This window comes from Panthera uncia (genome assembly GCF_023721935.1).
Source record: "Panthera uncia isolate 11264 chromosome B3 unlocalized genomic scaffold, Puncia_PCG_1.0 HiC_scaffold_1, whole genome shotgun sequence".
NCBI lineage: Eukaryota > Metazoa > Chordata > Mammalia > Carnivora > Felidae > Panthera > Panthera uncia.
The window spans coordinates 82437399-82462869 of record NW_026057582.1 but is presented as its reverse complement, the minus strand read 5'-3'; the positions used below and the strand labels follow the sequence as shown (position 1 = coordinate 82462869).

The 25471-nt window shown below is 42.1% G+C and overlaps 1 protein-coding gene across 6 annotated transcripts in view; it reads right to left on the bottom strand.

Annotated features, from left to right (window-relative positions):
* The window catches only part of EIF2AK4 (eukaryotic translation initiation factor 2 alpha kinase 4), a 99384-nt gene that overhangs the window by 66948 nt on the left and 6965 nt on the right, over positions 1-25471 (bottom strand). For 4 of the 6 annotated variants that reach the window (XR_007453789.1, XM_049613316.1, XM_049613317.1 and 1 more), the window contains exons 2-7: positions 20952-21064; positions 16828-16930; positions 10476-10628; positions 7939-8016; positions 6632-6780; positions 3591-3706 (exon numbers count right to left, since the gene is read on the bottom strand). Coding sequence is in view for 5 of the 6 variants with exons in the window: in XM_049613316.1 (XP_049469273.1) it covers positions 3591-3706; positions 6632-6780; positions 7939-8016; positions 10476-10628; positions 16828-16930; positions 20952-21064 (712 nt within the window). In the remaining variant the exon portion in view is untranslated. Of the gene's footprint in view, positions 1-3590; positions 3707-6631; positions 6781-7938; positions 8017-10475; positions 10629-16827; positions 16931-17795; positions 17864-20951; positions 21065-25471 lie in introns of those variants that run through there. The other 2 variants (XM_049613315.1, XM_049613314.1) reach the window with 2 other exon arrangements.

Sequence of the window (25471 nt, the reverse complement as noted above, 5' to 3'; positions counted from 1 at the left end):
ACTATAAAAAATATGATTTCATGGAATACACGCTCTTTTGTAACCAAATTTATAATATTTAACAACATACTCTGAACCCTTAAATATTAATTTTTATAAAAGGAAAATAAACGAGATTTAGTAGCAGATCAGTGCTTTCCTCTACTAGCCATTACTCAGCATGTTACTTTTATAGCCGTTTCCCTTCTGATGACTATGCTACTAAGGCGATAGCTACTAATATGATGGAAGGAATCTGGAAATAGGAACACTCTATCAAGATAACTCCGTTGATGTAGATTAGTGTGCACAGTAAAAATAAGTTTTAATAATTTGGAAATTTTAAGACATCAATGATCTTCTTACTATAAAATTTGAATATGGTCAGCAAATACAAACTGGCCAATGGTTTTGAGGGAAGGAACAAGAAATGACGGTTTAAACTTGAAATCAGGAAGACAGACACACTTATTTAGTGACCTGCATATGGTTTCCACTTGTGCCTGGAAAATTACCAGAAAAAATTGGAAATGGAGAAAAGCATCACCTATAATATCACCATTTTATTTCTCTTCCTGTTCCCTCTATTCTTTTTCTAATTTACCAAATCATAGCATACGTAACAGGGTTTCTCACCCTTGACACTATGGACATTTTGTACTAAGATCTTTTGTCACTAAAGGCTGACTTGTGCACTGTAAGATGTTAAGCAGTATCCCTGGCCTCTACCCACTAGATGCCAACAGCATCCCTACCCTAGTCTTAACCATCAAAAATATGTCCAGACAGCACCAAATGTCCCCCAGGGGACAAAACTGCCCTCAGTTGAGAACTAATGATATACACTATTTTGTCTTTTTCTCGTAGTATATAAATATCTTTCCATGATGCTACACTGTCTTCTAATGAAAAAAAGTGTTTCAAAGAAATAATGGTAATTATTTTTTCCACTTAAAAAATGAAAAGTCAAAATGAACAAATCAGGAGACTATAGATGCTAGAGAGGATGTGGAGAAATGGGAACCCTCTTGCACTGTTGGTGGGAATGCAAATTGGTGCAGCCGCTCTGGAAAGCAGTATGGAGGTTCCTCAGAAAATTAAAAATAGACCTACCCTATGACCCAGCAATAGCACTGCTAGGAATTTACCCAAGGGATACAGGAGTACTGATGCATAGGGGCACTTGTACCCCAATGTTTATAGCAGCACTCTCAACAATAGCCAAATTATGGAAAGAGCCTAAATGTCCATCAACTGATGAATGGATAAAGAAATTGTGGTTTATATACACAATGGAATACTACGTGGCAATGAGAAATAATGAAATATGGCCTTTTGTAGCAACGTGGATGGAACTGGGGAGTGTGATGCTAAGTGAAATAAGCCATACAGAGAAAGACAGATACCGTATGGTTTCACTCTTATGTGGATCCTGAGAGACTTAACAGAAACCCATGGGGGAGGGGAAGGAAAAAAAAAAAAAAAACAAAACAATGATGGGGGTTAGAGTGGGAGAGGTTAGAGCCAAAGCATAAGAGACTGTTAAAAACTGAGAACAAACTGAGGGTTGATGGGGGGTGGGAAGGAGGGGAGGGTGGGTGATGGGTATTGAGGAGGGCACCTTTTGGGATGAGCACTGGGTGTTGTATGGAAACCAATTTGACAATAAATTTCATATATTGAAAAAAAAAAAAAATGAAAAGTAACCTGGATGTACAAGACAAAGTGGTCTTAGCAAAAGCGAACTAGCTCCCCTAGACTTTTTACCTGAGAGGCAGTTTTTATCTCATAGAAATGCTGGCAATTTAAGAAATTTTAATTAAAATGATTGGTTATGCTAGTTATAAATAATTCCTGACATTCTTAGCCTGAGGGGAAAAAAAACCCTTGATGTTTGAGAATTTGTCAACCAAAGGAAGCAACCTGTGGAATGTGGGGCCTACGCAGCACACGTTGGAAAACGCATATTAAAATGTTTATGGGATGGAATGTGATGTTATTTACACAAAGCCTAATTAGATGTGTGTGCATTACACGGTACAATGTCTTGCAATATTTGTCTCCTAAACTGGAACCAGGTAGGTATCTCGTAATTGCTGCTTAGAGTTTGTGGTTTTTTGGATTATAATTTTGTCATCACCACCCTCCTCTTGTCACTTTTTTGTGATGGGGGTAATAAGAGACAAAAGAACACACTGCCATGAGGCTGAAGGTAAATAGGTTACCAGCAGAATTCCGACTGAGACTCTATTATGTGTTAATGGTCATTTCTACAGACGGTGTCTAAAGCGCTTTATCTGTCAGCTGACTCTAACAGCTTTAAGTTGAAAAACAAATGCCAGTGAGTTCATCTTTTATAAAAACATTTCGTAGAAAATCAGGACGTATTTTAAAAATTAGACCTGTTGTGGAAAGCAAAATAATTTATGCAACGGTTTTATAAAAAAATGTTCCGATTGCAAATGTGTCTCCTAATGAGGGTATTAACTAAGGTAAATTGATCTAATGAGTACCAGTGAGACTGAGCTAAGGTAATAATAAGCAACTGGGTTAATTTGCCTTCCTGATTTCCCCAGATTATTGAAAGTAGTGTTTTATGTTGCCAGTTTGGGAATCTGAAATGCCTCTGAGTCAAGGACGTCTCAGGTCCAAGGTCGTGAACCTCACCAAATGGTTGCTTAGTGTGCATATGGCACAGTCAGCGTCCACACAGTCCTGTGCGGTTCAGGCTGCATTCCATCAGCCAAGGTTAAGTGTCCAGTTCATACACTATTCGGATATCTGGTGTCTTCTCCCTCTACCTGCTGCCTGCTCCCTGGCAACTACCACGCTTATCTGCATCTCCTTAAAGGGAAAAAGACACCAAAAGAAAGTAAACTCCATTTAGAAAATTTGGCTGTTAGCTTTGGCAAAGAATATTTATGAGACTAAAAATTAAATTGTCAGATTCACTATATGCAAGTGATCCCTACACCAAGTAGTGGCTGTATCTGTATGGCTGATAAAAGATTTAAATTAGGGCAAAAAAGTAGATAATGAAAGTGTGATTTTAATATAAACAATTCAAATGATGAATTGCTGAACCAGTTTCACCCCAAATACCCATCAGTAGGCAAAATTGCTAAATAAAACATATAGAAAATGAAGTGCTTTTCCTGGTCAGATACAACATGCCAAGAGAAAAGTGCTATTTAGATGGATATCAACTAAAAAATCAGACTTGGGTTATGAAAGATTATAGGTATTAGAACTCATTTTGTTACACATATTTTATCAGCAATAGATGTGCAAGATACAAAATTCTACTGATTCATATTTCACCCATTTTGGTTTCAAAAAGCTTGACTGATTATAAAAATGACAAATTTTACATTATCTCTAATCTAACAATATTTCTAAGAGCTTAAGTTTTTTGTTTCCATGTTACAGAGGAGGAAACCTGAGTGCTTTCTCATTTTGGTCATTAGGTAATGGGAACGAGAATGACTTATGGTCTTAATAGATTTCCCTGGACCACACTGGTTTAGACCACAGACTCCAATCCACTCTGTTCTTTCATGGTTAACTTTTGTAGTTAGAATAACTGAAATGAAGTTAGCAAGTTTACTCACCAGTGCATTTCCCTTTGTAAACCATGAGCTGATCAGGACTACCCATAGAGAAATACAGGACTTCGCAAGAGCCAGGAGAATCTTCACTACTACATATAGAATACTGACGTTCTCGCCTTAAAAAAGAAATGTGGACAATGATTTCTTTCAATTTAAGATTAACACAGGAAATCCTTGTGCTTCCATTTTCTCCTGTTTGCTAGCCCATTCAATGTCTAGCATCTATCTCTACTAGGAATTGAGGTGAAGTGCTAATGGGAATGTTGTTCAACTCCCACCCCCACTCCATTGAGGTCTTCTCCATATGAACTCTACAAACCCTTAACTCTGGATCTGTGCTGTCCCATATGGTAGCCACTAGCCACAAGTGGCTATTTAGATTTAATTAAAATGAAATTAAAAATTCAGTTCTTAAAAAAAAAAAAAAAAAAAAATTCAGTTCTTCAACTGCAATAGCCAAATTTGAGTACTCAATAGCCACAAGTGACTAGTGGCTACCATATTGGACAGCACTGACAGGGTACATTTCCATCATCACAGAAGTTCTACAGCAGTGATTTAGCTCAGTCCCATATTGATCTCACATCTCTGCATTCTCATGCACCTGCACAACTGGAAGAAGCTGCAAATGGGGGGTTTGGAGCATTACAAATTCCTAGTTCCAGTTGGGTCCCCAACCATGGCATGCTCTCATTCATTGTCTCACTTGTCTTTGATAGATACACTCAGCCAATCCCCTTTATGACTTCTCCAAAACGTTCAAAGCCCACCACCTCCTCCCTTCTTTCCCTTTCCCTGCTTTTTTTCTGAGCAAGGAGCAACAGCTGGGAAGCTAGATTATAATGCAAAAATAGTAATTGGGAAATATAAATAAAAATGAATAAACTGGTAGACGATGCAGTAAAGAGACCACGGAGAGACGGTCAGGATTGGACCCCTGTATGAAATGCTTTGATGAGGCACAAGGACAGATCTCTAGAAAGCAACCCTCTCATTCAAAGCAATGAGCATGATCTTGACTTAAACTTTCACCGAGAACATGAAGCAATGGGCAGTGAAGCCCACTCTATCATTCCACCGATAATATTTCTTGGCATCTGCACTGTTCTTTCTTTTTCCTAGACTTTAAGGACCGTGTTCCTCAGTTCCATTCCCTAGAGTCTCTCTGAGATCTTGGTCCAGCAGCTAGTCCCTCTCTCCTATATGTTCAATCTGCCCCTCCATCTAGGCTCCTTCCACTATAGCTCTCTCCAAGGTCCACATTCCCCTTCCTCAACCTTGCTCTCACCTCCTCTTATTCTTCCCTTTCAAACTTCTACACTTGGCTGTCTGTGTCTTCTCTTTACTCCTCAGGCTACTGCAATCTCAATAAAACCGCCATCACTCTCCTACCCACTCTCAATCTGGTTTTTCCCCTTTGCTCTTTTATTTTGGTTGGTGGCACAGTCATCCATTCTGTCTCTAGTCAGAAACATGTGAGCCTCCCTGAGCCCCTAGATCTTTCATGTGTAGTTGATCCCCGAGTACCACCCTCTCATCTCCAATTCTCCTGCCCTGTTCAGGTCACCACCAACGTTCTCCTGGATACATGATATACTCCTTTATTAACTAGTCTCTCCACCTCCAACCTACCCGTCTTCCCCTACCCCGAGCCCCTCCCACATTGTTGACAAGACCCATTAAGATTTGAGTCTCTCATATCACACATGTGTCTACATATTCCAAACGCTAGGGAACGGCTGATACACTGTAGTTCTGTTTAAATTTCTACTTCCAAAGTTCTTTGTGCAACCAAGGGCACACTGAAATTTATGGAGAAAAATGTAAAAGCAAAGGTTTAAAATGATATGGTAGGCTTATTAACATAAATTATCTAGAAGCACCTCTACATTTGCTCAGCTCCCTCCAACAGATGGTGCTAACAGACATTTTAGACCATGTCATCTTTTAAGTTGCTTACAGTGTGTAAATGGTTGGTTTAAAGGTGTTTTACATCATGACTGTTAAGTACAAATACAATGAGAATGTTAAGAGTGTTAGTAAGACAAGATGTATCATGAGGATTGAAAGAAAAATAGAATTTTAAAAGTGAAAAGTATCAAGAAAACAATAAATGTGGTACAAACAGAACAGACTGTTTAACAGCAATAACAATTCTGAAAGATAAAAATCACACAAAGTTCGAAGGGATAAAAAGGCAAAATCCAGTGTCATTGATGTTTCCTGTTTTCACCCAAAAGATGTATATATATTGAGTGCTCATATTGTCTATTTCGGTCTCGTCCAGAATTGAGTTTTAGAACAACCTTTAGGAACTGAATTCATTCATAAGTAAAGCAGCTTCTGAACTCCATCAGAAATAGCCATCCCAAAGCAAACAAATGGAATTTAGAAGCAGTAACACTGGTCTCATAGAGGAGGATCTATTCTAGATTATGGAATGTTCACAGGGGGTTGCAGTATCATTAGGAACTTCACCCATGTTACCAATTTTTCCAAGTAGCTGTGGCAGTACGTAAAAATAACAGGTATTTTAAACAAAACTGCCAAATGTTATTAACTACGTCTTATAAAAGAGTTAGAGATAAATCAATTTTAGAAGACTAAATTAGGTGTCTGGACCTTGACACCTGAAAAAAGAAGGAAAGAGGATTAAAAAAAAAAGCCAAGTAGCAAAGGGGCGCCTGGATGGCTCAGTCAGTTAAGCATCCGACTCTTGGTTTCAGCTCAGGTCTTGAGCTCACGTTCCCTGAGTTTGAGCCCCACATTGGGCTCTGCACCGATAGCACGGAGCCTGCTTGGGATTCTCTCTCTCTGTCCCTGTCCCACTTACTCTCTCTCTCTCAAAATAAATTGAAAAAAAAAACTTAAAAAAAAAAAAAAAAATAAAAATATTAAAAATATATAAATATATATATATATTTATAGGCTTTGAAAGAGTTACTGAAACTGTGATCTAAAAATTCCATCACATGGCACTCCAAGTTATCTTATTTCTTCTACAACTTTCTCCTTCCAGATCAGAAATCGTAAGGACTTACTTAGACCTTCCAGAGGAGTTGGTCCGATGTTTGCCATTTCCTACGAAGTCGGGAAGGCCTCCATGTAGACTGGCAGCTGTTCCATGTCCTCCTAGGTCTTTCCTAGAATTTTGATCTTGGTTTGATAAGTTAGCAATTTCTAAACGCTCCTAGAAAACAGAAAAGTAAAGCCTACTTTAGATACAGGTCATAAATAAGAGACAATCACGGTACATAATCATTAATTCAGCAGAGAGTGAAAATTTTATTTAAGCTGAATGCTTTCCAGTGGAATAAAATTGAACTTTTAAAAATTTAACATCCAGATATATACTGGTTCAAGAACTGAAGGCCAGGGTTAACAGTTTCAAGAGAATGTGAATTTTATAAATGAAAATGCTTAACATCTCAGAAGATGCATGAAAATTTAGGGAGAAAAGCAAGAGGGGGTAAAGAGAAGAAGACAGTCAAAGAGAATGCTGGTGGGCAGGTGGATCAGAGCAAGAGAGAGCTGGAGGAAACAGTCCCATCATCTTACATTCGTGTACAGCTCTGTATTTTCACAGACGACACTTATCTGTGGGAATAACTACATGAGAAGGAAGGGAGGCATCATCAGCCCCATTTTAAGTGATGAGGAAAATGAGTCACATTTAGTGTCACCTGTCAAGGTCACAGGGCCGGCAGTAAAAACGCCAAAGCTTTAAGCCAGGTGCTCCTTACTCGTACATCAGTGCCTCCTCTCCACAACCCCCATAGTTGCCCTTAAGTTAAATGCCATAATTCTACAAAGCGGAACAAGTAAAAGTTTCTCTGGATTTCTCCAAATGTGTGTAACTGGTTTTTTGACCAAGTTGCAGTCAGGAAAAATATAGGAAAAAAGGCTTTTTCCTCTTCCACCACTGCTTTTTAAACCTGCCCTGGGGGATCCTTCTTTTCCATCAATGAACGAAATCTCCAGCAGAACAATATGACTTCCATTCGTTGTATTTTCCAAGTACTTATTAACAATTTTAAAGAAAGAAACGGAATTCCAGTCTGGGTTAATATCAAAGCTTCGATCTCTGCTCTCCCTGGACTCATCTGATAAAGTACTGTGATTCCATCAGACTGTGTCATCTACAGATAACACACAACTCTAAGTTTTGCTTCCTCTTTCGGGGAATCTAAAATATGCAATGAATACCACTTGGGGGATTTTTTTTAGTGCTTCATTTTCAGCTTTACTACCATTACTAACATTGGAGAGGAAAACATCATCAAGGGAAATAACATTTTATGTTTAGCAAAATGCAAAGTATTTTAGTATGGTACAACTGATACAGTACCTGCTTAGCCATTTCTTTCCTTTTTCTCTCTTTTCTCTCTTCTTCCCTCCTCTGAATCTCATGAAGGATTTCACGTTGCTGAAATAAAACATACTGCCATCAAATGCCAATCTCTGAAACCCAGACAATATATAAATCCTACAACCACAAAAAAACCTGTTACATTTCTGTAATTCAAGCCCTCCTTTCCTAAAAGGCCTGAATATAAAGAACCTGACAGCAAACTATAGTTAGGCCGGTTGTAGCAGGTCCTCTGCAGTGGTTGTTCCCATTTAGTAAGGTTTCAAGACTAGGGGGAGGGGCAGTGACTCCCCACTCTTCATGTTTCCATGTAGAAAGACTTTCACTACAGCATCACCCTTGGCCTCGCACTTCTCCCCACCTTGACCTATGCCCTCCTCTTTGAAGTCTGCCTGTCTATGAGAACACGCATTTGCGTCTGTCTGCCCTCGGCCACAGGGGTGTAGGGCCAACGTGGTGGAGGTGGGCTGAGCTGTCTTCAGGGCCTTGACCAGGAATGGCAATGACCCGGGCACCACCCCCACATGCTATAGACCTTAAGCGGCATTCTCTAGTTTGCTCAGTATTCAAAGCAGTATTTGGATCTCCATCCATTTAACTCCTGTATTTGTTGTTCAAGTGGATCTGAATTAAGGTTGAGAAAAATAGTGTGTTTTTGAGTCCCCTAAATTCCAGGTGTAGTGAGTTCAAGCCCCACGTGGGGCTTGCTGCTGTCAGCATAGAGCTCTCTTCAGATCCTCTGTCCTCCTCACTTTCTGCCCCTCCCCTGCTTGTGCTCTCTTCTCAGAAATAAACATTAAAAAGATTCTCTCTCTCTCCCTCTGCCTATCTCCCCTACTCACGCGTTCCCTCTTTCTAAAATAAAAAAAAAACAGAAGTAACAAACGAATAGGGCCCACAAAGAGACAGGTGTTAACTTATAAGCACAGGATGAACAAAATGAAGGGGGGAAAAAAACCCCAAAATCAGCAGTAAGAACCTAAGAAAAGCAGAATAACAAACCCTAGGGGTGCCTGGGTGGCTCAGTCGGTTAAGCATGTGACTTCAGCTCAGGTCATGATCTCGCAGTTCATGGGTTCGAGCCCCACGTTGGGCTCTGAGCTGTTAGCTCAGAGCCCGGAGCCTACTTTGGATTCTGGGTCTCCCTCTCTTTCTGCCCCTCCCCCACTTGTACTCCACCTCTCTCCCCAAAATAAATAAACATTAAAAAAAAAAAAGAAATAGTTACATAGTAACATCTACAGGAAGAAAACTAGAAAGCCTCACCAAGAGATAAAAATAAATGAAGAAGAACATTCCTGGATAGGAAGTCTGAATATTGTCAAGACATCAATTCTTCCTAAATGAATATATAAGTCTAGTGCAGAGAGTTTGTTTTGATTTTGAGAGAACAATCCTGCAGTTCACCTGTAAGGACAAGTGGGTAAGAATGGCTGAGGAAGAAAGAAAAGCATAAATAATGGAAAATGAAGAGAGGGGGATGTGCCTTTTCAGATATTAAATTATTATAAAAGATACAGTAATTCAGAGTCTGGTAAGGAGTCCAGGAAAAAACTGAACAAAATAGATAATTCACAAATAGAACTTAGTATACAGAAAGAGTTAAAGTACACTTTAAAGGAAATAATACAAATCAACTAAGAAAAAAAATGGAGGAAAAAAAACTTAGGACGCTCATTTTTATAACCCACACCAAAATGGGTTCTAGGTAAGTTGATTAAAAGACTAAATAGAAAAAAAACCAAAAAACACTAAGTTAAAAATCAAGGAGGAAACTTAGATACGTATTATTTTCTTTGGTGAAAGGATTTTAAAAATAACACAGGAGTGTACACACTTGTGCAAACAGATTAAAGAAAAAAATACAAATGGTTAGTGAACATAAAAAAAAAATCAATCTCTGGCTTTGGTACTCATTTGGGTAGGGAATACTTGTTCCACAGAAGGAAGAAGAAAATTCAGTAAAACTCAGTAAATTCCTAGGGCACCTGGGTGGCTCAATTGGTTAAGCATCAACCTCAGCTCAGGTCATGATCTCCAGGTTTGTGAGTTCGAGCCCCTCCAATGGGCTCCACACTGGTGGTGCAACACCTGTTGGGATTCTCTCTCTCTCAAAATAAATAAATAACTAAAAAAAAACCACAAAAAACCCTCAGTGAATTTGTGCGCAGGTTAACAAGTTCAGAAAGACCATAAATAAAAGAAGTTTGGTTAAACAAACCTTCTTCTCTTCTCTTTCAATATCTGGACTAGACTGAGGGTTCTAGGAGCAGCATTAACATATTGGGAGGAAATATATATATATATATATATATATATATATATATATATGGAGAAAACCACTCATAATATTTCTCAGTTACTCTTTGGGCCTCTTCTCATTCGAATCTAAAGTTCTTGAATCAAATGCTGAGCAAAACTTAAATAAAGATAAGTGTGTAGGCAGAGACAGAGAAAGAACCCACAGGTGCTCGCGGTGTTCTGGGCTCGGCCACCGGTAGGGACAAGGGTCTCACCTCCTGCTCCACTTTCTGCTTGGCCTCCAACAGCCTCCGCTGCTCCTCCTGAGCCCGTCTTTCCAGCATTTCTTCATGGAAAGACTTGGGAGGGGGCTTGTTATGTTCGCTGAGAAAGGACTGCACGTGGTCGGCCAGTTCAAAAATCATCACCTAAACATGCAGATGAAAATCAACCACAAATGGTAAAATGACCAGAAGACAGGGCCCAAAGGAGACTACAGAAAGTCAGGCAGGCTATCAGAGGCCCGCTTACAATGGTGACACTCACTTTGTCATGCCCCGTTCTGAATTAGGTATATATGATACAATCATGGCAGGAGAGAGTTTTGGGGCTCACCAGACCAAAAAAACTTCACTTTTCTTTTACAGTACTTTTTTACTTTATTGGCACTTTCTGTATAATAAATCTGACAAAAATATTTTTCTGTACAAACAAATCTGATAAAAGTATTTATTAACACTGCACAAAAATAAAGTACCTTCCCAACTAGAAAACCTGTCTAGATAACGATAGCTGAAAAATCATCGCCAGCTTAAAAGCCTTCATCTGTCCATACAGTGTACTGAAAACATTCTTTGGGGTACAGAGGCAAATATTTCGAGGCCTCACTCTCTCCCTGCTAGTAACAGGTCAGTAGGAGGCTGATCCATACTAAGAAAGAATTTCATTCCCACTTAGGGCAGCACTCATGGATAATACCAGAAGAAAAAATGCCCCCCTCCGACATTCTTTATGTGAGCATAGGAGCCACTTTCCCGCACCTCTAGGAGTCATAAATCACATCTAAGGTTGGTAAGCTCATAGGACAAGGGTCTCTGGGACCCCAAAGTGACCACTCCAACCCCCAGCCCAACGAGGTCAAGAATGCCAAGCTCCTTCTGCAGATGAGGACCGCCACTGAGAATTTTCTTTTTCCTCAATTACAATAAGGCAGTTTAAAAATTCTTATTTCTAAAGGGACTTGAGAGGGTCGTAATTAATAATAAAAGTTACTGTACACAAGAATACAGTCAGTTCATTTGGTGGTCACTTACCTTCCTCTTGAGGAGCAAATACAAAGACTCCACAGCTCTGGTTGGAGGAAGTTAATGCATTTTCTTTTTTTTTTTTTTTTTAATTCTTTTTAGTATTTATTTATTTTTGAGAGAAAGAGATAGAGTGCAAGTGGGGGAGGGGCAGTGAGAGAGGGAGACACAGAATCTGAAGCAGTCTCCATGCTCTCAGCTGTCAGCACAGAGCCTGATGAGGGGCTCGAACCCACAGACTGTGAGATCATGACCTGAGCTGAAGTCAGACACTTTACCAACTGAGCCACCCAGGCACCCCAATGTATTTTCTGATTATAGCAGAAGCTGTGGCATTCACTGGATATGCTTCACTTTATAGTTAAGTCTAGAGTCTAAGTAGGATGCAAATTCTTCAAAGACAAGCTCTTTTAAGAAAAGTTGGGGAAAGTAGGCAGTTTCTGTGATGTCAATGAGAAACCAATTCTACGCCAGAAAGGAGGGAAGAGTCAAGCGGTGTAGGGGTTTTCTTTTGCCAATCGATTTAATTTAGTAGCATTTTCTGTACAAACACATCAGATACTATATATAGGACTAGATGAAAATAACTACTTTCCACAGTGGCTCCTGTCCCTCTCTCCCTCTGTACCTATATGGCTGATTGTCTTGCTTCTCTCAGCACTCTGCTCAAATGTGACGTCATCAGAAGCCTCTCCTTATTTATACCAGCCACCCCACCATCACCTCACAACACCTATCTGTATTAGCCAGGGTGCTCCAGAGAAATAGAACCAATAGGATAAGGTAGGGGTGTGTGTGTGTGTGTGTGTGCATGTACAGAGAGAGGGACTGATTTTAAGGAATTGACTCATGCAATTACAGAGGCTGGAAAGTTGAAAATCTGTGGGGTAGACCAGCAGGCTGGAGACCCAGCAAAGAGCTGCTGTGGCAGTTGTGGTCTGACGGCCCTCTGGCAACTCCCTCCGCTTCCAGGGAGGCCAGTCTTTTTCTGTCAAAGCCCTCAAGGGATTGGATGAGGCCCACACATTATGAAGGGTGATCTGCTTAACTCAAACTCTACTAATTTAAATGTTAACCTCATCTAAAAACATACCTTCAAAGAAACACCTAGAACAACGCTTGTCCAAATATCTGGGTACCATAGGCTAGCCAAGTTGACCAAATTAACCATCATAACATCTATTAGAATACAACTGAAATAAAATATATGACAACACTGGAGCACCTGAGTGGCTCAGTCAGTTAAGGATCCGACTCTTGATTTCAGCTCACTTCATGATCTCATGGCTCCTGAGAACGAGCCCTGTGTCGGGCTCTGTGCTCACAGTGCAGAGCCTGTTTGGAATTCTCTCTCCCTCTCCCTCTCCCCTGCTTGTGTGCATTAGAACATTCTCTCTCTTAAAATAAATACATAAACTTTTTTTTTTTTTTTAAACGACAACATCAAATGCTGGCAAGGATGTGGAGAAACGGGATCACTCACACATTGGTGGTGGGATGTAAAGTGGTAGAGCCAATCTGGAAAAGTTTGGCAGGTGCTTACAAATTGAACATGCCACTAACATACACCCACAAATGCACTCCTGGGCATTTATTCTAGAGAAATGAAAATTTATATTTACATAAAAACAATTTTTTTAATGAGGGGCATCTGGGTACCTCAGTCGGGTAGGCATCCAACTTCGGCTCAGGTCATGATCTCATGGTTTGTGAGTTCGGGCCCCCCCCCTTCCCCCCCCACTGGGCTGTCTGCTGTCAACACAGAGCCCACTTCAGATCCTCTGTCCCCCTGTCTCTGTGCCTCTCCAGCTCATGTGTGCTATCTCCCAAAAATAAATAAACATAAGGGGCGCCTGGGTGGCTCAGTCGGTTGAGCGTCCGACTTCAGCTCAGGTCATGGTCTCACGGTTTGTGGGTTCAAGCCCTACGTGGGGCTCTGGGCTGACAGCTCGAAGCCTAGAGCCTGCTTTGGATGCTGTGTCTCCTTCTCTCTCTGCCCCTCCCCCACTCATGCTGTCTCTCTCTGCCTCTCAAAAATAAAGAAACGTAATAAAAAAAAATTTTTTTAATAAAAAAATAAAATAAATAAACATTTAAAAAAACCCTATAGGGGCGTCTGGGTGGCTCAGTCGGTTAAGCATCTGACTTCGGCTCAGGTCATGATCTCACAGTTTGTGGGTTCAAGCCCCGTGCTGTGCTGATAGCTGGAAGTCTGGAGCCTGCTTTGGATTCTGTGGCTCCCTCTCTCCGCCCCTCCCCTGCTTGTGCACACGCTCTCTCTCTCTCTCAAAAATAAACGTTAAAAAAAATCCTATATATGAATCACTCAACAGCTTCATTTTTTAATACCCAAAAACTAGAAACAACTCAAATGTCTTTCACCTGGTGGATGGCTAAATCAACAGTGGTATATCTATACCATGGAATACTACTTAGTAATAAGAAATAATAACTACTGATACATGCAACAATCTGGATATGCTAGAGAATTATGCTCAGGGAAAAGAAAGCCAAGGGGCACCTGGGTGGCTCAGTGGATTAAGCAACCACTCTTGGTTTCAGCTCAGGTCACGATCTTATGGTTCATGGGACTGAGGCCCGGTTCGGGCTCTGCGCTGACATCATGGGAGACTGCTTGGGATTGCCTCTCTCTCTGCTCCTCCCAACTCCCAGTCTCTCTCTCAAAAATAAATAAACTTTTGGGGCGCCTGGGTGGCGCAGTCGGTTAAGCGTCCGACTTCAGCCAGGTCATGATCTCACGGTCCGTGAGTTCGAGCCCCGCGTCAGGCTCTGGGCTGATGGCTCGGAGCCTGGAGCCTGTTTCCGACTCTGTGTCTCCCTCTCTCTCTGCCCCTCCCCCGTTCATGCTCTGTCTCTCTCTGTCCCAAAAATAAAATAAAAAAACGTTGAAAAAATAAAATAAAATAAAATAAAAAAATAAATAAATAAACTTTAAAAAAAAAAAAAAGGAAAGAAAGTATCGAAGAATACATACTGTATGATTCCACTTACATAACATCCCTGAAACTGAGTAAAGGGTACATGAGATCTTAGTATCATTTCTTAAAACTCCATGTGAATCTATAATTATCTCAAAGTAAAAACTGTAATTTAAGAGAAAGCCCAAGAAAGGGCATCAGAAGCAAAAATAAACAAGTGGGACCATATCAAATTCTAAAACTTTTGCACAGCAAAGGAAACCATCAACAAAATGAAAAGGCAACCTATGGAATGAGAGGAAATATTTGTACATCACCTATCTGATAGAGCTAATAGTCAAAATATATAAGCAACTCATACAACAGCAACAAAATCCCAAATACTCCAGTTAGAAAATGGACAGAGGCTCTGAATAGACATTTTTCCAAAGAAGACATCCAGAAGGCCAACAGGTACATGAAAAGGTGCTCAACATCACTAATCATCAGGGAAATGCAAGTCAAAAGTACAATGAGCTATCGCTTCACACCTGTTAGAATGGCTGTCATCAAAAAGATCAGAGATAACAAGTGATGTGGAGCAAAGGGAATCCTTGTGCACTGTTGATGGGAATGAGACTGGTTCAGCCGCTGTGGAAAACAGTGAGATCGTTTTCTCAAAAAATAAAAACAGACTACCATATGATCCAACGACCCCACTTCTGGGTACCAAAGGAAATGAAAATAGGATCTTGAAGAGATATCTGCACTCCCATGTTATTGCTGCATTATTCACAAAAGCCAAGTCATGAGAACAACCTCCGTGTCTGTCAACGGATGAATAAGGATGTGGTACACATATACACACACAGAAACACTTTGTGGCCACGAGAAAGGACATCCTGCTGTTGGCAACAAGGATGGACCTTGAGGGCATTATGCTAAGTAAAATAAGTCAGACTGAGAAAGACAAATACTGGATGATCTCACTTATATGTGGAATCCAAAAAAGCCCAACTCCTAAAAACAGAGACTGGGGGTAGGAAAAGGGAAGCGATGTTGGTCAAAGGGTACAGCTCAGTGAATACAATTAATAATACTATCTTGTAAAAAATAAAGCAAAGATATTTTCAAAAAAATATCACACATTACGGATCCAAGAAGCCAGAGGATTCTACAGTCGAATTTTCAATATAATTCCGCGTTATTTTTCAGTTAGACATCAGACTATTTAGAGAAAACTTTGGAATAATTCCTAGGGACTAGCTTTTTATCCAGGCTGTTCTACAATCACCTCTGTAGCTCAACAATCACTGAACATCTTGGAAACAGTACCAGGCGGGGGGAGAGGGGTGAGGGGGTCATGCTGTGACTTGCTGTGTTATAGAACATAACTGGAAAACAGTCCAGTCACTTTACCACAAGTCCAAAAGAGACACAGAGGCCTGGGGTAAGTCCTTCCTTAACTCGTCTCAGTTTTTACAGGATGGGATACTTAAGCATGAGCTGCCTAGGCTCATGTGAATATGAGTGATTTTACACAAAAGCGAGGAAAAGACAGATGATACTTGAAGGGAACTGGTCTGGGCTAAGAAACCCAGAGTAAGTCACCTAGTCTAGCCCTCCAGAGAGATCTACCACTCAAGGGGAAGCTCATGTATATCTTCATGTGCGGAGGATTAAAAGAGAATTAATAACTAAATGGAAATGGTAAGATACAAAAGGGACGTTGAAGGAGTAGAGTATGTCGCTAATCACCAAGAAGGAAAACAATAAGCTCTTCTGATATGAAACACGGGCAGGTGGCAAGGTTTGGTCAGAAATTACTTGTCTGGGGGAATCTGAGTGGCTCAATCGGTTGAGTGTCCGACTGCAGCTCAGGTCACAATCTCATGATTTGTGAGTCGGAGCCCCGCATCGGCTGGCTATTATCAGCCTGTCAGTGCAGAGCCCGCTCCGAATTCTCTCTCCCCCTCTCTCTGCCCCTACCCTGCTTGCACTCTCCCCAAAATATATACAAAAGAAGAAAGAAAAAAAAGAAATTACTTGTCTGCAAACATTTTCCAATGTAAAGGTTCAAGTCAGTATCAAGTTATGATGCCAGGTCCAAAGCGTGCACACAGTAGGGCCAGGGTCACATGGACTCTTTTCAAAATTCTGAAGCATCAATATACCATTGATATACCTCTATGAATTATCATTAATCAAAACCATGAATTAAAAAAAATACACGTAATAATGTTCCTGTTTGTACCTATCAACAAGAAACAAAACATTCTTGTCAAAACTGGGTTTGAGGTGCAATGCAACGGCCTCTAAGCCAAAGAAAAGGCAGGAAGGTGAACACTAGTGAACGGGATGAGATTTCTACTGTCCTCTTACAACTCCAGTTAAACATATCTTACCTCTCCACAATGTTTTTTGGCCACTTTCTCTAGGTGGGATTTTAATAAATGAACACTCTCATTTGACAGACCTTTGGCATTCTTTAACTCTATTTCGGGGACTCTGGAAAAGAAAAAGACAAAAAGGAGTTACTCCAAAAAAGTATGGCCTCTTTGCGTTAATATTTGCTAAGTGCAACCTTGAGGCCCAGGGATTTCCTACAGGCTTCTATACCACCAGCAGCATTTCCCTTCATCTCAAAGGATTTCAACGGCATCCCAGCAACTCTGCTGACACAGTGCTTGACATGGGGTCACCTGTGGCCCCTGGGGGAGAAGCCCGCGGGGACCAGACTTACTGGGCTCCATTCTGACTTGCCCCCAACAATTGCCCAGCTCTCACAGTTCACCCGCAATAGTCCAAGTGCTCTGGGCTCATTAGTGCTCCAGCATAAAACAGGCCAAGCACAACCAGGCAAGATGAAGCCTCGGTTGGGGCACCTGGCTGGCTCAGTCAGTGGAGCACGTGACTCTTGACCTCGAGGTTGTGAGTTCGAGCCCCACGTTGGGTGTAGAGATTACGTAAAAATAAAATCTTTAAAAAAAAACCCAAAAAGCAGATGAGGACTCAGCGATCCATCCAGCATCCCCACTACATGCATGTTGTGTCACTCCTTGTGATTGCCAACAAGGTGGAAATGCTCACTCACCCACTCACATCTGAATCTACCTGTGTGTGCTCTGCAAGGATGCCCAGCACGCTCGTCTCCCTGCAGAGCACAAGCGAGACTCAACACTTTTCTGTGCGAGGTACGCAGCCGCCACTCCTCAGCTTCCCCTTGATTCCCCATCAATAGATATCCAATAACAGTTCACTGACATCAAACCGACTTTGATTTCGCTGAAGAGAAGCTGACTCTACTTCCGACCAATTATTTCTGAGTAACTGATGGGATTTTAGTTTAGCAAAGCCTTTATTATTTTACTACCTCTGCGTTCTCTCACTGCCCTGGTATGGTAGGTTGCTACATCATTATCCCCTTGGATAGATGGAAACCTGAGAGAAAGGAGTTCATACATATGAGAACAAGAAAGGAAAGGCCATACATACAGTCCTGAGTATGGTCCATCTAACCCACAACTCTCTCACATCCAAGACTATCTGCATCCAAGACTATCTTGCAGAAAAACAAAGTTTTCCTGTACCATATCATCTCCAACAATAAGAATGCTCCCCCAAGTCAAGCCTTACATAACTTTTTTAATTCAGCAGTCATTATATAGCAATCAATGTTAACAGAATGATGAAAAAACCCATCTATAATAATTAAACTTTAAAAATCCGCCCCCCCCCCCAATTTTTTTTCATCTTTCTATGTCCTTGGCACATAATTTATAATTTTATATAGCTGAGATTATAATGTCTACTTTATGGCTCTTTTATAATCATTTCCGTGGGTTTTTTTTCTTTTTTAGAAATCATCCCAGGGTTCCTGGGTGACTCCAATGGTTGTCTTTTTTTTTTTTTTTTTTTTTTTTTAATTTTTTTGAGAGAGAGAGAAAGCACAAGCAGGGAAGGGGCAGAGACAGGGGTGGGGGTGGGGGGTAGAGCAGAGAGAAAGGGGGACAGAGGATCTAAAGCAGGCACTGCACTGACAGCAGTGAGCCCTACACAGGGCTCAAACTCACAAACCATGAGTTCATGACCTGAGCCAAAGTCAGACACTCAACTGACTGGAGCCACCCAGGCACCCTGAGTGTCTGACTATTGATTTTGGCTCAGGTCATAATCTCACAGTCATGAGATCAACCCCCCCCCCCACCCCCCCCCAGTCGGACTCCATGCTGGGCATGGAACCTACTTGAGATTCTCTCCCTCTACCCTTCCCTTGTTGGCACACAGGAACACACACACTCTCTCTCTCAAAATAAAATCAATCAATAAATCATCCCAAAATATTTTTATCAATTAGACACATCAAGATTTGCCAGAATGGTCCCCTAGTGCAGTGGTTCTCAGTCAGGGGTGACTGTGTCCCCAGGGAATACCTGTCAATGTCCAAAGGCAGACAAACTCTGCATTCCTTGCCTACATACCTATTTCATTCGGCTCATCCTGTGTTATATCCTTTATAGTAAGCTGGTAATTAGTTGAAAGCAAAGCCTTCCTGAGTTCTACAAGCTGTTCTAACAAATTTCCAAACCTAAGGACAGGGTTGAAGGCCATATTTACAGCTGGTTGACTGGAAATGCAGTACGTGCAACCAGGGTTTGAAGTTTTGTGGAACTGAGCCCTTAACTCGTGAGGTCTGCAATAACCACAGCTAGTCTGTGGGGCACCTGGGTGGCTCAGCTGGTTAAGCATGTGACTTCAGCTCAGGTCATGATCTCACGGACCACGAGCCCAGCTTTGGGTGACTTCGTGCCCCCCAGTTCAGGAGAGCGCGAGCTCCACTTCTGGTGAGCACAAGCCCCACATCGGGTGAGCCCTGCTTCTCTCTCTCGGCCCCTTGTGGGATTCTCTCTCTTTCTCTCCCTCTCTCTGCTCCCCTACCCCCCACTCACTTGCACCCTCTGTCTCTGTCTCAAACAACGACAACAACAAAACATGGCTAGTTCATATCAAAACTGAACCCAGCTGTCAGAAAAGACACCACCTATTTGGCGTCAGGCAAAATAAAACCTAGAGAGACACTGCCTTGTTTTTCTTTCATAAATGTAATTACCCTTTTACTAATTCATTAATTAACTTTCTAAATACCTACTATACCTACTCTAGGCGCAGTGTTAGAGGCAAAAGAGAGTTACTAGATTCAAGCAGCTCATCTTGACCTCTCTGAATTTTCTGGATAACAAATTTCCATAAATTTACCACCCACTCTGTGAGGCATTGCATCCTTTTATTTGTCACTTTTCTCCACTGGTTCCTGCACAAGAAGCTCAAACCACAAATATCATCCAAGCCAATCTGCTTCTCCGTGTGTAATGTCTCAGGAAAGATTACACGAAATATACATATACTTCAAAAAGACAATATGGGGGTGCCTGGGTGGCTCAGCCAGTTGAGCGTCCGACTCTTGATTTCCGCTCAGGTCACAATCCGAGGGTCGTGGGATCGAGTCCTGCATTGGGCTCTGTGCTGATAGCATGGAGGCGGCTTGGGATTCTCTCTTCCTCCCTCAGCCCCTACCCCAGTTGCTCACACGCAATAGTTGACTACTAATGGCCAACGCTCTTGCTCTACCAGTGGTTCTCACCCAGAGGCAGTACCCTTTCAGGGGGAGTTTGAAAATGGTGGGGTCTTGTGGTTGTCTCACAGATTGAAGAGCACTTCTAGCATCACTGGGTAGGGCCAGGGATACAGCAAGCCCTGCATGGTGGAGACTCATCAGCAGTGCCCCTAGTAACAGAGGGACTCAAAATTCCTTTTTCCTCTAGGGAATAAAACTTCCATTAGGCCCAGAAAGCTATTGCTACTCTAAGTTTTAACACCAACCACATTTTAAAACTAAGTATACAAGGGTTCTACTGGTTCTCACACGTTTATCTTTTTCTTTTTTTAATTTATTTTTATTTTTGGGGAGAGAGAGAGTGTGTGCACGCACGCACACACACACACATGCAAGCAGGGGAGGGGCAGAGGGAGATGGAGAGAGAGAATCCCAAGCAGGCTCCGTGCTCAGCGCGGAGCCCAACACGGGGCTCGATCTCACAACTGTGAGATCACAACCTGAGCCAAAATCAAGAGTTGGACGCCTAACCAACTGAGCCACCCGGGTGCCCCATCCCTTTCTTCTAGATTGTTCCTCTTTCCAATTTAGGAAGAATTAAACAAAAATTAACACATCAGAAAAGAAGAAAAAAAGAAAGAAGAAAATTAACACATCAGAAAAAGCAAACAATTGGTCACGGAGCAAATATTAGTATCTGGAGTGACTATTCTACCACTGTAAGCAGACTTAACATGAGACAGGTTTCATAACAATGTTTACTGATGTAGCTTTGATGAAATACAGGTGACAGGGAATGAAATTTTAAGGGGAATGGAGGCAGGAAGAAGAAAATACCATTAATGTCAATCTGCTTCCATGATGTCAAAACAGAGAAGTGATGTCACATCAAAAGGTATTCATAAATGTACTCACACATCTGGATAGGTTGGTGGGCATTTGACCCTCAAATCCACTTTCACGTATACTTCTTCACCAGTTAGGCCCTGAGGGTACAGAACTAAATTGATTTCAGGAGCCTCATTGACCTAAAAGAGAAAAAGAAAATCTTTTTTTTTTTTTTTCCCTGCCCCAGAGAGCAAACCATGAGCAATTAAGATAATGACCATCTAGCTCTAATGTTCAACTTTTCAAATAGTACGAGTCGTTGTACTTTTATATAGGAGTTCGGTCATCTTTTCCTAAAGTGTGGTTTAAAAACAAAACCCGTGCCAGAGAGACTGCATTTCCCCTTTCAAAGTTATCTAAGGAGTGAGCCAAACATTCCACGTAAGCTTCCATTCATTCAATAGGTGTTACTGAGCGCTGATCACATGATTATGCATGGGTACTGATCTACAGGCTAGGAGTACAGGGGTAAATTCAGACAGACATGAGCCTAACTGGCCAATACAGATAAGAAGGCAAATGAGTATTCTCAGTAGTGATGAGTGCTGTAAAGAAAACAAGGCAGGGGCACCTGGGTGGCTCAGCCCGTCAAGCATCCAGCTTTGGCTCAGGTCAGGACCTCACCGTTCCTGAGTTCCAGCCTCGCATTGGGCTCTCTGCTGTCAGCACAGAGCTTGCTTCAGATCCTCTGTCCCCCCCACCCCCTGCACCCCTGCTCACTCTGTCCCTCTCCTGCTCTCTCTCTCTCAAAAATAAATCAACATAAACAAAAAAAAAAAAAAAAAGAAGAAAGAAAAGAAGGCAAAATGATAGAGTCAGACAGGTGTGCCAAGGAAGGACCTCTTGAGCAGGAAGGGTTTCAATTGGAATCTGAGTAATGAGATAATAACAAGTGAAAACCTTATCATGGAAATCTGATGGCTCTTCTAACTTGGATATGCTTCCATCCAACTGCTTTTCGCCAAATAACTAAATATTCTATTTATTGTTCTTTAACTTATTAAATGTGTTTTTTCCAAAAAAGGTCTGAGGCAGCTGATATTATCTATAATATCTATATTATCTATAATATCTATAATTATCTATAATTTCATCCCTGAGAGAAGGGATGCTGAGGGAAGAAACGTGTACTCTCCTGGTCCAGGCACTTCACCAACTGTGCCAGGTAGGCCCCATCTCCATTCTACAGAGCAAGCAGCTTGGGCTCAGGAAGTTTCCGTTTCTTGCCCACAGGTACACGGCGACAAGGCCAGATTTCAGATCCAACCTTGACTCCAAACCTGTGTCTTTCTCATTAGCTGCTCCCTTGCTAGTGCCGATCCGAGTTGCTGGGGCTGAGCCTTGACTTTGTCTTGAAACACACAAGTTGCCAGGGCAAAAAGGGAAATGTGACATTCTTTCGCACTTCCCAGAAAAGGAAAGGCATAAAAATCTTTCAGGGGCAAGAAAGCACTTAGCAACACTAAATTCTAACAGATATTTACAACACAACGGCACCCCGAATTACATAATAAACAAAATTCTCATCAACCATGCATATGAAATACATAAGGTCAGTTTTCATGAGGCTTTATCCTAATCCTTGCTGAAAGCTGCGGTAAGGCTCTGCGTGGTCCTGGAAGGGTTAAACACCCTGTGAGCCAGGAGGTCTTTTATCTATTCATTCAGCCATCATGCCTCATCACCCACACTTATTGGGCATCGCTCTCTCAGGTACTGGTAGCACACCAAAGAGAGAAAACAGACGTGGTTCCAGCTGTCACGGAACTTGGGAACACAAATAATAAATACACAGGTTCGAGTTCGGAAAGTGCTGTTGAAGAGGTGTGATGCCCTTGAACGGTGATGGAACAGGGCACCCCAAAACACGCCACTTTGGCATAAGCATTATTTTGAGCTAAGGGTTCTTAAAAACAGAAGGTGCACGAAAGGCCCTCCAACCTTCTCTTTTCTTCCTGAAAGCAGGCGATAAAACTCTCATGTGAAACATGCCCTCCTATATTAAGAAGGAAATCTTCTCACTACCAGAGACAGAATATCGAGGCCGAGAGAATTATGTACAAACAGAACTTGGTAAAAGGACTCTTGTCTTTCTTCAGCCTCCCCAGATTTGTTAGTTACTTTTCCACAATTCCCTCTCTTTGTTCAACCCGCCATCTAAACACTGAGGTCTGGCCACTTCTTTGGGTCTTCATTTTCCTATGGGGTTTCCTATCTACGTGTAAAAATCTGTATGCTATTCTCCTGTCGATCTGCCTCATCTCATATCAATTAAATTCTCATATCTAGCCAGAGACCCCTAAGAAGACAAAAGCAAAATCTTGTCTCTCTACACTCTAAGTAGAGAACGACTGGCAGTGGATGTGAGGGAACATACTTGGACGTGGTCATCAGGAAGGCCCATCTGAGGATATCACACCTAAGGTGAGACAAGCCAGAGACGGAGCATTCCAGACAAGGGAAAGGCACGTGAAGAGGTTCAAAGTGAGCAAGAGGTTGGTGTATTCCAAAAACCAAAGGGAGGCCAGCACGCCTGGAACAGAGGAGGGATGCAGAAACCAGGTAAGCAGGTGTGATGAAGATCGGCCGGGGCACAAAGGGCCTTGTCAGCCAGGTGAAATATCGGGCAGGGTTTTGTTTTGTTTTGTTTTAACATTTATTTATTTTTGAGACAGAGAGAGACAGAGCATGAACGGGGGAGGGTCAGAGAGAGAGGGAGACACAGAATCTGAAACAGGCTCCAGGCTCTGAGCAGTCAGCACAGAGCCCGACGCGGGGCTCGAACTCACATACCGCGATATCGTGACCTGAGCCGAAGTCGGACGCTTAACCGACTGAGCCACCCAGGCGCCCCTCAGGCAGGGTTTTAAGATGGGAATGATATGATCTAACATATATTTTGAAAGATCACTTTGGTGGCTGAGTAAAGAGTGAACAAGGTAGAGTAAGAGCAAGGGTCAAAAGCTACTGTAACAATTCAGCCTGTGTTGGTAGCAGAGGAGAAAGAAGGTGTATGTGAGATAAAGTGGACAAAAAGACTGGGTCTCCAGGGAGGGAAACAGAAGGAACAGGCCTTGTCCCAGATGCTCCTGAGGTGGAACAGGATGAGGACAGAGACCATCCCCTGCTGGGGTAACACGGGCTTGTAGGTGACCTTGCCAAGAGCAGGCTCCACAGGCACCGAATGCAGGCCCTGGTGTGATGAGGGGTGAACATGAGACTCAGTGAGTCTAGACAAGCCCTTCAGTGAGGTTTGGGTTTGGGCATTAAGTGCACAGAGAATGGGGCCACAGACAGAGGAGGATGTGAAAGCAAGGGAGGTATCTCTTGCTCCGTCTTTAAAGATGAGAGATACTAGAGCATGTGAGGATGCCGATGGGAAGGAATACTACAGAAGAACTGGAAAGAGACACAATTAGGACCTATCAGAGGGCTGACAGCCATGGATCCTGGGCACAAGAGAGACAGACAGGAGGAGGGGCCCTTCTTTAGAATGACAGAGGAACATGAGAAGAACAAGCAGGGAGAGGCTGGTGGGTTTCCGCAGAGGAGCCTCAAAGGTTTGAGTGTGAGACTGAACTAACTGGGCTCCAGCCTCCTAGTTCCCCTCTAACCACGGCAGACAGCCGTTCCCTTCTCTATATATTAGACAGAACTTTGCATAGGAAGCATTTAGCTGCTAAGAGCAGCTAAGATACTTAGTTGCTAGGAAGAAAAGGAAAGGTTATTGCCATGACCAGCCAGTCTTCTTCAACAGACTCACTTTTGGAGAAACTTTTTCTTATGGAAAATTTCAAACAAGAGCTGGTAACGATGCAATGAACTCCATGTGCCTACCATACAGTTTCAACAATTACCTACTGATGGCCAACCTTGTGTATCTATATGTTACCCCTACCCGCAAACACCACCTGAGATTATTTTGAAGTAAATCTTTCCAACCAGTCTTTGCTGTTACTGTTATTCATTTTCTAACAAGAATCCAGCATGGTAGGGATGTAAAAATTGAGAGAAAGGCTAGACTCAAGCAAAATTTTACCAGTGCTTTCTCCACCAGATCAAACCTTTTCAGCCTTTCTCATCTTACAGGCCACAAAGTTTGGAAAGACATTATGATCACCAACTTATCATTTTGCCAAGAGAATACTCTTTCGGGAGCGCCTGGCTGGCTCAGTCAGTGAAGCATGAGACTCTTTTTTTTTTTTAATTTTTTTTTTTCAACGTTTTTTTTTTATTTATTTTTGGGGACAGAGAGAGACAGAGCATGAACTGGGGAGGGGCAGAGAGAGAGGGAGACACAGAATGGGAAGCAGGCTCCAGGCTCCGAGCCATCAGCCCAGAGCCTGACGCAGGGCTCGAACTCACAGACCGTGAGATCGTGACCTGGCTGAAGTCGGACTCTTAACCGACTGCGCCACCCAGGCGCCCCTAAGCATGAGACTCTTGATGTCAGGATTAGGAGTTCAAGCCCCACGTTGGGCATAGAGAGCTTACTCTAAAAAAAGAAAAGAAAAGAAAAGAAAAGAAAAGAAAAGAAAAGAAAAGAA